This window comes from Harpia harpyja, chromosome 1 (genome assembly GCF_026419915.1).
Source record: "Harpia harpyja isolate bHarHar1 chromosome 1, bHarHar1 primary haplotype, whole genome shotgun sequence".
NCBI classification, from domain to species: domain Eukaryota; kingdom Metazoa; phylum Chordata; class Aves; order Accipitriformes; family Accipitridae; genus Harpia; species Harpia harpyja.
The window spans coordinates 92,312,314-92,327,140 of record NC_068940.1 but is presented as its reverse complement, the minus strand read 5'-3'; the positions used below and the strand labels follow the sequence as shown (position 1 = coordinate 92,327,140).

At 37.9% G+C, this 14,827-nt stretch overlaps 1 protein-coding gene across 23 annotated transcripts in view; it reads right to left on the bottom strand.

Moving 5' to 3' along the window:
• SVIL (supervillin) overlaps window positions 1-14,827 on the bottom strand; it is a 143,546-nt gene that overhangs the window by 11,247 nt on the left and 117,472 nt on the right. For 19 of the 23 annotated variants that reach the window (XM_052805445.1, XM_052805469.1, XM_052805338.1 and 16 more), the window contains 12 exons: window positions 9,999-10,149; window positions 7,253-7,342; window positions 7,081-7,167; window positions 5,816-5,993; window positions 5,353-5,525; window positions 4,952-5,107; window positions 4,059-4,195; window positions 3,395-3,542; window positions 3,125-3,270; window positions 2,075-2,250; window positions 1,830-1,974; window positions 1,217-1,493 (listed from right to left, as the gene is read on the bottom strand). In XM_052805445.1, coding sequence (XP_052661405.1) covers window positions 1,217-1,493; window positions 1,830-1,974; window positions 2,075-2,250; window positions 3,125-3,270; window positions 3,395-3,542; window positions 4,059-4,195; window positions 4,952-5,107; window positions 5,353-5,525; window positions 5,816-5,993; window positions 7,081-7,167; window positions 7,253-7,342; window positions 9,999-10,149 — 1,864 coding nt within the window. The remainder of the gene's footprint in view (window positions 1-1,216; window positions 1,494-1,829; window positions 1,975-2,074; window positions 2,251-3,124; window positions 3,271-3,394; window positions 3,543-4,058; window positions 4,196-4,951; window positions 5,108-5,352; window positions 5,526-5,815; window positions 5,994-7,080; window positions 7,168-7,252; window positions 7,343-9,998; window positions 10,150-14,827) is intronic. The other 4 variants (XM_052805357.1, XM_052805402.1, XM_052805519.1 and 1 more) reach the window with 1 other exon arrangement.

Below are 14,827 nucleotides of genomic sequence, written 5' to 3'. Positions count from 1 at the left end.
GGGTTATTTTACTCTTTCCAGTGAATATTGAATAAACAGATATAATTAAATCAAAGATTTAAAAAAACCCAAGAGCTTTAAACCAGATTCTTAAAAAAAAAAAAAAATCAAAACTTCTGCCTTGATTTCAGCAGTGCTGAGCAGCATCCAACTGAAATACTTCGGAGAAAGCATCCTGTTTTTTTCAAGATGAGAATACTCAAACCACTAGTCACTTCTAAAATTTATGGTTTTCACTCTTATCTGTGCATTCAGCCCATAAAAGTACTGCCTCCTGCATAAAAATTTATTCTGTTTTGAAGTGATGGAATACATTTTCATCCATTTGGATTAGGAGTCTGTTTACAGTTCAGTATTAGTGTTACCCATTTCTCCCAAGATTTACAAGCTTTTGTATTTTTCTTGGATTTGCCAGTATCTGAACTCAACGATCCTGAATGAGACCTACCTACATTTTTTGGCTAAAAGCCTGAAGCTGTATGGCTGTTACACTGCTTTCAACCAATTTTAATATTTTCCTATTTGAAACAATAATGTTTAGACTATTTCTATTTTACTTATCGCGAAAGCCACCTATTCTTAGTTTAGTGCCAAAAGGGAGAGTTCCATTGAGCACACTGAGCTGACTGATTCTCAACCTTTTACCTGCTGCTCTTAGGCTCTTGTCAGAACACTGCTACAGTTCTCCACTTGAGACTGAAACCCATAGCAAAGGGTTTCCAGGAACAGCAAAAAAGACAGCAAGAGCAATGAGTTGGCAAGGGCTTTTCCTGTCATTGTTACTGTTCTCCATTACCCAGCAAAGTCTTTTGTTGTTGCTAAGCCTACCCCTCTTGCAAGACATTCAGACCACTGTCATTAATCCAGCTGCCTAGTTATTTTGGTGTTAAGCTGTGGGCACAATTCTGGCTTAATGAGCTGTCCTGTGAACACGTACACCACCACTATTGGGTAAAAGGAGAGATGGACAGTATTACATTTGATGTATGAAAAATAACTACAGCTTTTTTTTTTTATGCTTTCTTTTAAACAAAATAAAGTAATAAGCTCTACTTCTTAATGGCCTAGGAAGGCTAAATTAGCATTTCTAACCCTTAAAACAGTTTCACATCCAAGGAAGTCTAGGTCTGGACCTTACCCCTAAAACTGCACCACTATGCAGTTTTAGCTGCACTTCTCCATGTTTCAGCAGGATGAAATAGAATTGTTCACTAACCTGTAGTGCTCACCATGTACTTCCACTTCACCACATATGTGTCTCCCTCATGGAACTGCCCTATGCTTTGCTTAGGCAGTCTACTATAATCGAATTCCAGGATGTGCCAGACATCCACAGATGCAGTGATAATTTCAAACTGCCTCCCATCTTCTCCTTCTACAAGTCCATAGCCCCGGCCAATATTCATTCCATCCAAGACTGTGCCTACAGTTGTTTGGGGCACAGCTACCATTAGCATGACATCATATGGTTTAGAGTCAGATCTGGATTCTTCCTGTCAAAAAACACAGAAGAGATTTCTTTGAGCATAGCTTTTTTCTTCTTACCCCACAATTCCACTCAAACAGTTTGACTCTCGCATATTTCTGTACTTTGATATCTTGTCATCATTTGATGCCTTGTCAAAGCCACCTTGGCAGTATTCATTGAGCTGCTTGGCACTAATATAAAGCAACTCTGTGGGTTCACTGTAAGGTGGTGATGTTCTGACCCCTAGGTCAAAGCCCGCAAGATAAAGAAAGTGCTCTGGATCCTTGAGAACAAGCTTCCCTGGTTTCAATCCCAGCTAAGTCACCTAGTTTGAAATATCTAGCATGCTTATTATATGCACCTTCTGGTGAACGGATTCACTAGAATTCTTCTCATTGAGTTTCTTCAGCTCTGTCCAATCAAGAAATTTTTCTTTGAACAGTATGGTCTCGTTATGTTCTGTGAGTCTGCCAAACACAGCCCAGTCTGGGCGTCCTTGTCCCTTTCTGTACAAGGGAACAAAAGAAATAAAATCAAATTAAACACTGTGAAATAAGGGCAAGAAAACTAGGTTTCTGCAATGAGACCAAACTCGAGTTTTGATACCTGGGTATGAGGGGATTGCATTCCCCTGGGTCCAGAGGATTTATGTCACAGTTGGAGTAGTCAAAGGTGCCATTCCACAAGTGTTTCGCCAGCTGGAATGCCACTTTTCTTTGTGCTAAAGTAACTTCTTTTCCATGCCATACATATACTTCACTGCCAAAATCAAACACCAGCACCTAAAAACCAAATCAAAACAAAAAAACCCCAACTACCATTAGGTTAGGTGATACCCTGATCCTCCAGTTTCCTAGTGCTGCAAGCTGACAGTGCATTGAACACAAACTCCTCCAAATATCTGAGTTTCTGCAGTGACACTATCAACTAGCACTGCAATGCGAGTAAAGCCAGGGCAGTGATCTGCACTGTGATGTCTAATTGTCGAGGGTGACTGGAAGCAGGTATGGGGAGTGCTATGAGGTGTATCTTTAGGTGGTAGCTAGGTCACTAGCAGATTAGAGAGCTCTTACTACCAAGAACCTGATTCTGTTGCATAACTGATTGCCATCAAGTTACAGCAGCTTTCACCGACATTTAGACCTATGCTTCGTCCTGCAACTCGGGAAGGCTGACAGAACATACAGCGTGGTTATCTGGCTCAGCAAACAGGCAGCAACTTGAATACTTTCAAGAAAATGCATCATGTCTTTATTTTGGAAATCTGCTCTTATTTCTACTTAGATGGGTGAAATGGTTGTTTGAAAGGGAAAAGTCTGCTAAGGATAGAAATAAAAATGCTTGAAAGGGAAAACAGGTTTTTATTTTGTTTTGTTTTTCTGAAGTGCTACCTGTTTTGCACTTCATGACTTTGGAGTGAGCTACTGATGACAAAAAGATTTACACTTCCTAAAATATTATTTCACTTTAAAGATAACATGATCTAATTTCTTGAGACCTGCAGCACACTCTAGACAGCAAAGTGTTTAGAAGCTTTTCAGAAATAGAGAGGACCCAGTTTTCAGTGAGCCTCTCCATGAGCATTTGCAGTTACTGAAGGTCATTATCAGCTGTACATTCCTGCACTTACAACAGGAGCAGTAAGTGATACGATACCTCTTTTGGTTGTAGCAGGGTACATTTTGGCACCTTTCCCCAGTAGTCATCCTCAGGAATGAGTTTATCCTCTACAAGGCGGTAAATGCAATTTGTTTCTATTATTGCAGCTTCATACATTTCATCTTCTTCAGGACTTCCAGCAGCTTAAGGAAACGATTGTCAAAAATAATAAAAAATTTTAACATCCAGCTATCTTTACTAAGGAGAACAGACTCAACTATTTTACTGTGATAAAACACCAGGTACTATAACTGTAAGAATGCTTACACTGGTAACTTGTCTGTCCACCAAGGAGTTTCCAGAAGTCTTTGGCTGCGTGGGTATGGGTATTTATTCCTTCTTCTATAGTCTGTATATAAGAAGCTCTACAGCCAAGTTCCCTTTTTGTCTGAATTAAAGTTGCAAGTTCTGAAGCCTAAGAGATTAACAGTTATCTGAACAGAATTGCTTAAGTCTTTGGAATACTTGTGCATATCTTGTTCAGGGAGAAGGCAAAAGTATATAGGATATAGTAGAGCAAATAGCAAGAGAAATTATTATTATTTGTTGCACTAAATAAACAGACACTAGAGAAAATGTTACAGAAATACATTCATTCTTTCATTTGCCTAAAAACAAGACTTGATCTTAATGAACATGGGAATAAAAAGGACATCCTGCAATTCAAACTATTTTTTGTTTGAGTGCAAATCTGTTTCCTGAGGATATCCTCTCTTCTCTTGCAGCTTCACAACCTACACACTCGTATGTCAGCTTTCATTCAGTCCACAGGCTTAAATATATTTACAGGAACTCTGCATATCTACCTGTCACCGACTATCAGTTACATGCCACTTTTTGAGACAACTGGCACCAAGGCTCAATTACATCAAAGAGACATATGCTGCGACAGTTCTAAAAATAAATAATAAAAAAACCAACTAGTACTAACCTTTGCTTTTTCTATGACATTTGCAAACTCTCCTACCCATAAGAAACAAAAATGTGGAGTTAACAACAGGAAACAGTCTCCGCTGTTCAGTGACGAGGCCCTTGGTTCAACTAATCTTGTTTGAACATGTCTTCTTCCTAAAAAGAAAACAAAGCTAATTATATTCCTTTGACTACTGCTATCAAATGCCAAGATCTAATTTCTTTTGAGTGAAATACAAACAGTCCCAGCACATTTAGCAAAATATATGGAAACAGACTGTTAAAGAAGCATTGAAAGACTACTACTGTGGAAAAAGGGTTTATTCACAGAAAGCAAAAAAAATGTTGCCTCCGATCAACTAATATTTCTATTATTTCCTGTTCTTGCTTTAACAACTTTGTGTCCTTCTGGAGAGAAATTAATTAAGTAAAATGGCAGACAGCAGCCAAATTCCAGAATCCTCTACATTTGCTTAAGTGAAGCTATGGCACAGTTTCTGTAGGCAGTAAAAGTTTTAAGAATTTTACTTTGTCAAAAAAGTAGCTATTATTTTGCAGATTCAGATACATTACCATGCATTGTAAGGGGAAGTGGAGCAAGAACACTGTCATGTCACTTCCAAGTTATACTGAGCACTGGATGAACGGGACAGTTCAAAAATTTCCACCCGAGATAGCTAGAATTCCTGAAATAGTTTGTTTTCCCCTCGGAAAACACACACCAGTGGCCACAATGCAAACCAATTTGTAAGGTTTTGCATTTGCCACACAGTTCTCACTTATTCTTTTAGGTTTTGGACATAAATTTTGAGCTGGCGATCTAGAGCAAGCTAAGCATCCAACTGTGGTAGCAACTCCCATATATTACAATCAGCCTATTATATATGGAAAGTAAAAGCAGTTTCAGCATACCTTTAATTTGCAGCAGCATTAGCTTCTTGTATGGCACAGCACTGTTGTTAGAGTTTTGCTCTGTTAGATTAACACTCCGCAGGCTAACGTTGCTGAAGTTCTCTTTGCTTGCCAAGCCAGCAAGTGCTACTTCTGAGAAATTTGAGTTTGTAGACACTTGTACATAAAAAGAAGTTGGAGAAAAAACACACAAAAACCCAAAAAAAGGACAAAATTATTAAAAAATTGGTTGTTGCATTAAAAAAAAAATTATTTCCCCCCATTATTTCTAGTTTTTGTCCTTCTCAATAGCAACAGCAAAATCAGGTTGAACTTAGATTAACTGCTAGCCCAAAAGCTTTGTTTTGTTTTAAATTAAGACAGCAAGACAGTGTCTTGTACAAATCATCCTGTTAGCTTACTTTTTTCTACTTTCATTCGCTTTGACTCCATGAAGGCAACATTCAGTCTTTGTTCAGTATATTCATGAAGAATATCTTCTCTTGCTGCCAGCATTTTCAGGGGGTTTCTTGAGGACTGGACTCTGCGTGTAGGCCTAACTGCACGTTTGTGCTCTGCTACAGAAGATATTAACCTGAAAAACAAGCAGTGTTTATAATCATCAGTTAATTTTCCTAGTCAGAATCATCCAATGACATGAGATTTGCTTTGATTTTGGGTGTGACATTTGTTAGGAAATCAGGATCAGTTCCTGGATTCAGGCAGAAGAGCAATTTCAGAAGCGTGTATAAGAAATGGACATAACCAGTACTAAGATATCTACAAGATGACTTAAAGCTGAACATTTTGACAACCACCCCTACATCTACATTCACAACAATGGAAAAAACAAAACAAAACAAAAAACCACCTGATAGTTCTTACTTTGGTGCATAAGGATCAAAGATGGCATCAAAGTCCTCATCAAGGTCCAAAGGCACTGAGGAGGAAGGGAAATCCACATGGCGATAAAATTTGGAAAATGTTTCATCATCATCCAGCTTCATCACCTCTTTCACAGATTTTCCTGTAACTGTCAGCACTGTCTCTTGCATGCCAGCAACTGCAGGAAAAAAACACCTCACCCAATAAATAATCATACTAGAGTTTCTAACTCTAGAAAAGGTAAACATGGCTTGTTTGGTAGTTGTTGGGGTGGTTTTTTGGGGGGGTGGTGGGGGTGGTGGTATTTTTTGTTTGTTTGTTTGTTTTTTGTTTTTTTAAATTGATGGAATTTGAAGGAGAGATGGTAGAAAAGTTTGTTGGAAAAGAATGATAAAAATGGAGTGTAACTGCTAGTCAAAAGCAATAATCTTTATTACAAAATGGTTGGGAAATATGGCTGAATAAAAAGTTAGGCACTGTCAAAAACAATTTGTTTTGGTAGGATGATATAAGCATTTTATGGTCTTGCACAGTCCATCTTGCCTCCAACCACATAATTCCTTCCTTTGAAAAGATCTACTAGAACTACAAGTGGAAAAGTCACTACTTCAGACTAGTGAGTATGGATGGCACAATCATTATCCTATGCTACTGCCTCCTCTGCTGAAATGCAAATACATTTGTTTATGGTATTTGGCACTCTACAAATTACAAAAGGATTTTTGTCTTACAAATGGAGGACAGATATATGAGATGGAAACACCAGAGAACTCTAGCCAGCTTCACAGGTAGCCAACAAGCTGTACAAGGAAGCTGTATGAGCTGCTACAGAAAGTCAGTTTTCAAAAAAGCAGGAAGGTGAATGAATTGTGCTTGGGAGCAGCTTAGCGTCCTATCTTGATTTCAATAAGATTAAACTACATTTAAAGCTGTTTCACTGTATATGGCAATATGGTTCAAACTGGCTGTGTGATTTTAAGAAATTTTGCTCTCAGAAAGAATGTACATCGTGTGCAGAGAAAGAAGAAAGTAATTTTGGCGTTTGTGATTTATTCTATCGTACATTTGTAATACAATAGCATAAGGCTTTTTTGTTAAAACTTAGCAAAGACTGAACCAGAAAAATAAACTGGGTGATCAGTAAGTGCAGTCTGAACAAAGAAATATTCAGTTTCTGTTACCAGGTATTTTAACTAAGAGGTACTTCAAGTGATTTACTGAAGTCGGAGAGTGGATACATTGCCACCTTTGGTAACTCTACCAACCTTTGTTATTCAGCCTTCCCAAGAATGACTCCAACTTGTCAAGCTTCATATCTGATTCCAATTGCATATCAGGCCTGGCTTCAATTTCTAAGCAAACCAGAAAGTAAAATGTTAAGTGATGTGATAGGAAGTAAAGAAGCCTGAACATATTTCAGCCATTTTTATTCCTTACCTTCCAAGGGCTTTGTAACTGGAGTGGTAGACTTCTGCCGGTTACTAAAAGGGGATGCTACTGGTGTTAGCGCACTTGGAGAAGCCAGGCCTGCGTAAGAACACAGAACATAGGAAATGCAGACCTGGGTCAGCCCACCTTTCCAACAATGATGACTTGGGGAAGCTATTTAGGGAAAGAAGACAAGCCTGGCCACTTTGTACAGTCCCTCATACCTCCTCAGCCTCCACAACTGTTGTATTAAGGATGGCAGAGTACTGCCCTGCCTGCTCCTTAAATCAACAGCAGCCCCAGAAACCATCCCATTCACAAGAAAAAAAGCTTTGTTTCCAAGTGTCTGTAAGCAGGCTAACACAAGATACATGCTTTCTCTTGAATACAGTCATTTTGCTTGTTTTCAGGGTAGCAGCAGTTCACTTGGTCTACATTTTGGACTCCAGTTCTACCACAAGCCACATTTTAAAAATATGCAACTGTTCTGAACAAAAGATAGGGTTAGCAGGGAAACTACCAAGATCTTGCTTGGCACCTTCGCTACCACCACCCCCTCAACCCCCTTTTTTAATTTCAACCCATCTCTATTAATACATGTAGCAGGATGCATCTGACCTGTGAATGCTGTCCCTGGATTAAGCAGTAATTCTTGGGCCCTGTTGTGTTTTTAAGAACATGTGGAAATGGAAGTAGAAATGGAAGTCAGAGTCCCCACCGTATCAAGCACTAGTCCCTCCTTTTGTTGTACTCTCCTCCCACCTTTTCAGTAACTACCATAAAGCAATTCATTCTGGACCCAGTGGATAAAATGATTTTTGTTTAGTTCTTTTTATGCGAATCTATGTTGTTCCAGTAGGAGAAATGACACTCTACAGGTTTCATGGTTTTTTTATTAGGTAGAAAAGCATACTGAAGCAAAGAATTGCACCTATTACCTCTTGTTGCCTAGACTTTCAGTAAATGGGGAACCTGACATTTAAACTTTCCTCTATTTTCCACTTAGCCATAGCTTACCAATTACTGAGCCACATAAATTTAAGCCTTTAGTTATTTTGATCAGATTAAACCAAAACTGTGCTGGGAGAATATATACTAACCATGTTTCCACTATCTTTACTGCAAGTCCTAACAAGTCATAATTGTCAAACACCAATATAGATTTAGAATATAATTGAGTAGCTTTTCCACAAATATTTTCTTTCCCTGTTACCTAATAGACTCAAAATTCCAGCAGGTTTTAAGTCAACCAGTAAAGCCTTCATCAAGACATATTTGAGAGGACACAGCTCTTAAGCAGCTCTCCCAGGACTTAATCCACAAGACCACATTAAGAACCGCTTCAGATGTTAGTAAAAGATCACCTTCCCATTAGGACTGAAAAATTTTCAGTCATAAGCAGCAACTAAAATACAGCATCTGTGCACATGTATATAACAAAGATTTAAATTTGCATTGCTTTCTCATTATCTCTTAAATTAAAAACTCACGATGATAATCTATTCTTTTAGGCAACAGAAATAGCACACATCTGAATAGAATCCCACTTAGGCTACTTTTAGTGATGCAACTGTCACTGGATTACCTTGCTTCTCCAAAAGAATGATCGCACCACCTAAAGAGATCTTTTCAAGGTATTTTTCTTTTCCCATTAAGAAAAGCAAATGCTATCACCTCCTATTCCTTTCCAAAGACCAATCTATTCGGCAAAAAAAAAAAAAAAAAAAAAAAAAAAATCTCAAAAAGCCTGTCTTTGGTGACCCTCCAAAATAGGTAAGCATTTAAACACTGACCACTGGTGTTTCTAGCAGCAGAACAATGTAAGCAGCAGCTGAAATATGTTACTAACAGATGTAATTCCTAATACCATGTATCTGTTTATCTGCCAACAGAACGTGGCTTGGATTGCAGATGGAGTTACTCCCTGTTGCAAGTGTCCTCACCTCACAATGATTTTTTTTGGTGGTTGTCATTTAACTCAAGGTTCATTGTTGTATTTAATAACCAAGTTCTTGAAACAAAGCAAAATTTAGTATTCATTAACCACGAGAGATCAGTTTAGGTCCCTTCTTCCCAAGGGCACGGCATGAACAGCTGTATTTCTACCATGTACAGCTTTCAGAGACTCCTGTCCACTTCAGAAGAATGATTGTATCTGGAAACAGTGACTGAATTCAAGAGATCCCAAAAATGTCAACATTACTCCCTTGTCATTTCTAGTCCCTAGTTCTGTGCAGAAATCTGTTCAGTGATTTCTTCAGCCAAACACAACACTTCAAGTTGTTGTCCAAAACAGCATCCATAAAAATAACACGTGTTTGCTAAATATTCCCAGCGATCCTAGGAGTGGGGGAAGTGCCAGCAATAGCAACAACTAGATTTCACAACTTTTCTCTAAACAGTGCACCTGGGTTTTCAAAGGAAGAATACATAAGAAAGAATAATCCAACTGTGTCCTCTGGGTTGTATTAGAAAGGAAAACAAAACATATGACAGTTCAAATGACTGACTACCACCAGTCAGACAGAGCCCAATAATAACTGGATGGTAGTGCAACAGTGCAGAACAAAATGGATCAATACCAACAGCCACAAGAAGCTAGAGTAAACAGCCTCATGACATGATATTCAGCTGAAGATAAACAGTTCTCCTCTTGCTAAACATGGATATGCTTCTGCATAGTTTTAGCTTGACTTTATTTTGACTAGACAGATAAGCAGCGACTTATTTATATTGGGATCATTTCATCACTGACCTTTTTTTACCATTCGGCCAGCTACAGTGAACTGCGTGGAGTCATTGGCTGCTCCTTTACCCTTGGACTTCCAGGCTTCTTCTCGAGCTGTAATCAGGTGTTTCCTTTCTTCAATGGTCATTTGACTCTCCTGGTTATCTGCCATTCTCTGCTTTTTGGGGGGAAAGAGATGTTTAAAAGATAAACTGGCCAGGATATAGCAAAAGACTGACTGAATGTTTCAACTCCCAGCTGCAGAGGGAAGAGAACAGGAGAACAAGCTACTGAAGTAAAGTCACAGACACAGCTTAGCGACCCTGACCCTGAGAAGCTTCATTGTCTTGCTGCCCCATTGTGAAGATAAGGTTTTGGTCTATGCTCTTTGACCTTTTCTTGAAACCACCAGCCAAGGCAAATGGCATCACTCTAAGCATTTACTCTGTGATGATAGAATTTTCCAGACCTTGTTCTTTTGAAGCATGACTTGCTACACTAGTGAGATCACTAAACTGACTTTCAGCAAATGTTTTCAAGTGTGCAAATCTGCAGGTGGCACAGGGAATAACAATGAAGTGTAACTTCAGTTGGTGATTTCTGAATCAGTCTCTTACAGTAACTCAATTCTCCAGGCAGGATTAGCAGCCTTCTCTCTCCAGAGACTGCTCACTTTAGTTCCTGTATCAGCTTGCTCTACTGAGTATTTTTCCAATGACTGTGATCATGCCCCCCCCCCCCCCTTTTTTTTTTAGGTTTCTATTAGCTTTTCTTGCTTGCTGTAGAGGGTAGCAGCCAACAGCTTGAGTGATTAGAAGCAGCTAAGGAGCACTATCTTAGTGCCCTCCTAACACAAAGGATTGATGAAGGTACACTAAATAGGAAAGAAACTGAATTTACATACTCTGCTGTAGCTAGGTCAGGCCAAAGAAATATTGCTTAAATGTACTCATCTTAAAAAAGTAGCAACATTTCAGGGATTATACTGCATAGAAATCAAGCATAAAAGTATTTTTAGTGCATGGGACTGTCAACACTAAAATTACTTCCAAGTTGTGTGCTATTTGGCATTTTTCTTCACAACCTAGCTGCTAGAATTGAAAAACCACATAAAAATCTAAAGCTTTAGCACAGCTCTAGCTCATACAACCACAGAGGGGAAATGAAAAAGTATGCAAAAGCTTGTAAACATAAAGTAAACACTCTTCTCCTTTCAAGATACAAGGAAGAGAGATAAACCCAGATATTCTTACTTATTATTTTCTTAAAATCAAACAGACTAAATAAATCAGTCACTTCATATAAAAACTATTGTGACAGCAGCAGACACACTGAAACAGATATGTTGTAGCTTTCAGCCTTTACCAAAGCAGTATTCATCAGCCAGAAGAGTAAAGACAAGCCAGGAAGTAGCTTGTACAAGGACTAGGACATGAGAGCCCTCCGCTCCTTCCTCTAGTTCCATGTATCTCTACAGTCTTCTGCAGTAATGCTTGCTCTCAATTTAGTAGGAAAGATAGCTGGGCAGCCAGACACTATGACTGTAAGTCATGATAATCAAGATAAAACCCTCTGATTTTTCCCTAGAACTCCAAAAGTTCAATAGAAATAACAAGATGCAAGTCTATTCAATATTGCTTCCTTGTCTGTAAAAGCCTCTGAATGCTTTAAAGAAAAACACTGGAAGTAATCTCTGTTCACTTCCCCCAATCTCTGCCCATTCCAATGTCAGCACAACCACCTCTGGGATGAACAGCTGGTAGGAAAAAAACCACAGCAACATACTAAAGGAGATCTGTGCAGGAAATTAATAAATACCTAATGAAACCACAAGTGAAATTTCATACACAAAACAAATACTTTTAACTTAGTGAGGATGCTGACTTCCATTACAATATGAGGGGAATTGAGGGAGAGGCAGAAAGAAGTAGAGTCATATGGATTCTTTCATACTCTTTTTTTTTTTTTTTTAAAGCAACAGGAGGCTTAATTTTGAATTTTGCAAATACCTGAAGCTTCAGAGTCTGCAGAGCTACTGGAAATTCTGAAGACACAGACCTGGAAAGTGTGTGTGTTAATCACTACATATGTAAATTGTCAGAAAAATCAGGAGTAATTCTGGAGCTGTGTCAAAGGACAAAAGAGAGTAGCTGTCTAACAGCAGAAACAAACATTTTTTTTAATGGAAGATTTCAAGCTGTTCCACTGGGCAAAACATCTTTGGAGTTCCTAAAAAAAAAAAAAATATCAGACTGGACGTCTATGTTACAAAACTCTGAGCAATTCCATATTAGATTTCTTCCTAATGCATTAAGGCTCCCAACCTTCATCTATTAATGAACAAATGAACTAAAAAAATTATAAACTGAACAGACATGAAGCAATCACTAACCCATTTAATTTGCCATAACAGTCCTGGTGAAAAACGAAAAAGAAAGAGTAATTTTCAATAGCTGGAAAACTAACATGAGCCAATGCAATTGTCAGAAGAAATTTCAGAAAAAATACACCTGGTAATTGGGAATAGTTTAGAAAGCTTTCACAAGTTCCAAATGGCAGCATTTATGGAGGAATAAGTTGGTCAAAGCACATTCTGGTTGGGAGAAAATATGGCAAGAAAGGTAAAACTTGACAAGCTTTTAAGTCCAAATTTTATTTCCAAGTGAAAAAAAAAATTAAGATACGAAAGAAGAACATATTCAAATTCATAACTGTGACATTTTGATAAGGGGAGCTAAAGACCCCAATAAAAAGCTGAAACAAGAACTAGTGCATCAAGAATAAATAAAAGCTTAGGAAGACAACAGCTCCAATGCAATTTTTTCCATTAAAAAAAAAAAGGTGGTTACATTCAATGAAATATCCTAATTTATCATGAAAAATACATCCATGTGTTCATTGATACCTTGTTTCAGACAAATGATAAATTCCTAAAATGAACTGAAACAGAAAAAGGATCAGAAGAATTGGCATCCAACAACATGAAATAACTAGAATAGGAGATGCCCCAAACACAAGCAGTGAATTTTAAAAAAAGCCTTTGAAAATGGGAAAATGTATAGGACTGATAGAAACTCAGATAGGGACAATATTTAGAAGAAGTAAAACAAAAGCATGTAGGCACAGGTCACACAAGCTGTGTGTTGTTCCAGACACTCATGGGAAGACTGCTGTAAGACAATCAATGAAGAATCAAAGCACAGGCACGTAATTAGTGCCATTCCACATGGCATTATGGAAAACAGGTTTAATCAAAATGGCAAGTTTGATGAGATCAAGTATGATTAAATATGTTAACACAGTTACTTCTGATTTCTTTAATATATTTGACTTAATCACAGATGACATTGAGTTTTTTTGAGCAATATAAAAATATCAGTGCAGCTTACAGGCTGCAAACTAGTTAACTGACTGAAAAATTATTTCTAAACAGAAAAGAGCCATGTAGTGATCTGATTCATCTCAACTTTGATCAAAATATTTTCATGCATGTGGAAAAAAGATATGGTTCTGCTAAGAAGACTCTCAGGATGACACCAACATACAAAAGAGTGATAAAGAATAAATAATCACATACATGGGTAAAAAAAGGTTATTAGAAAAATCTGGTAAACGAAGCTTTCGAGAGAAATGTTACTTGAAAAGGGAAACAAGCAAAAACCAGCCAATTAGGAAGATGGAAAAAGATGAGAAAAATTCCCATGGAACAGTTCCGAACAGATAATCTGTACTGCAGTAGCTCATCCATTTCCAGCCTCTATACTTCTATCCAGGATGCTGACAATTTTGAAAGGTTTTGGGAAAGGGCTAAAATATGTTTTCAAGATTTGGAAAAAATCTACCTCAGATTAAATCAGATGAGTATTTATTTTTACTGAAGAGAAGGTTAAGAGTTAAGTTTTACCCAGCAAGAATAATTACACATGAAAAATTATTGAATATTGCAGTGAATTTTCTGTATGTTGACAGTTTAGAATAAAGACTGTGTATTTTTCTAAAAGATCTGGTTTAAGTCTGAGAAGGACTTACAGACTTGATGCAAGAACAGTCAGAAAAAAGGAATACTTTTCTTCCACTGCTTGGCTAGGTTGGATGATGATATTGGTCTTTTCTAGCACTGCAACACATTTCTTGAGGGTATGCACAGGCACTGCACTGCTTTTGCAGCGTCAGTTCATGCTAAGAAAGGGCCCACATCTAGGCAATGGTCCAAGTTGTACCCTACAGTTTTCCAGTCCAAACAGTATCCCCTTTAGGTCACATGAACACAACTCAGAGTGGTCTGTTAGCATGCTGGCTTGTTGTTTGGGGTTTTGTTTTGTTTTTTTTAATGCAAGAAATAAGAGAATTCATGGTTTTCTATGCTGAAGATCAAGACCGCCCCTACCTGGTGGAGTCCAAACCAAGAATGAACATTTAAAAAATGTATTTTTCAAAAGGGGGATCCATTTAAAACCAATGTTATAAATTATATAGAAGAATCCAAAAGGTATCGCTTTGCTTTTAATACAAGTAACTTCTCTAGTTTAGGCTCCCAAGACAAAAAAAGCACAAGAAGAATCCAACAGTTGTACAAGTATGGAAAACTTTCTGCACTGTTTTCCTCTGCAACTTTATATGGGTATTGTTTTAAAGGAGAAAACTCAAATGCACAGCTTTCTGTTCAAAAGTGGTTTGAGCAAAATAGAACGTACTCACCTCATGTTTGGTATAAACAACAAAATGATTAATTGTGCCATGCTAGGAGGAAGCAGCTTTCTAAGAGGGCAGGATGTAGCTCACCACAATCAATGGAAAGATGAACACTTTTTAGGTGTTCCCCTTTTAAGATAGATGGGATGAACAGCACATTGAAG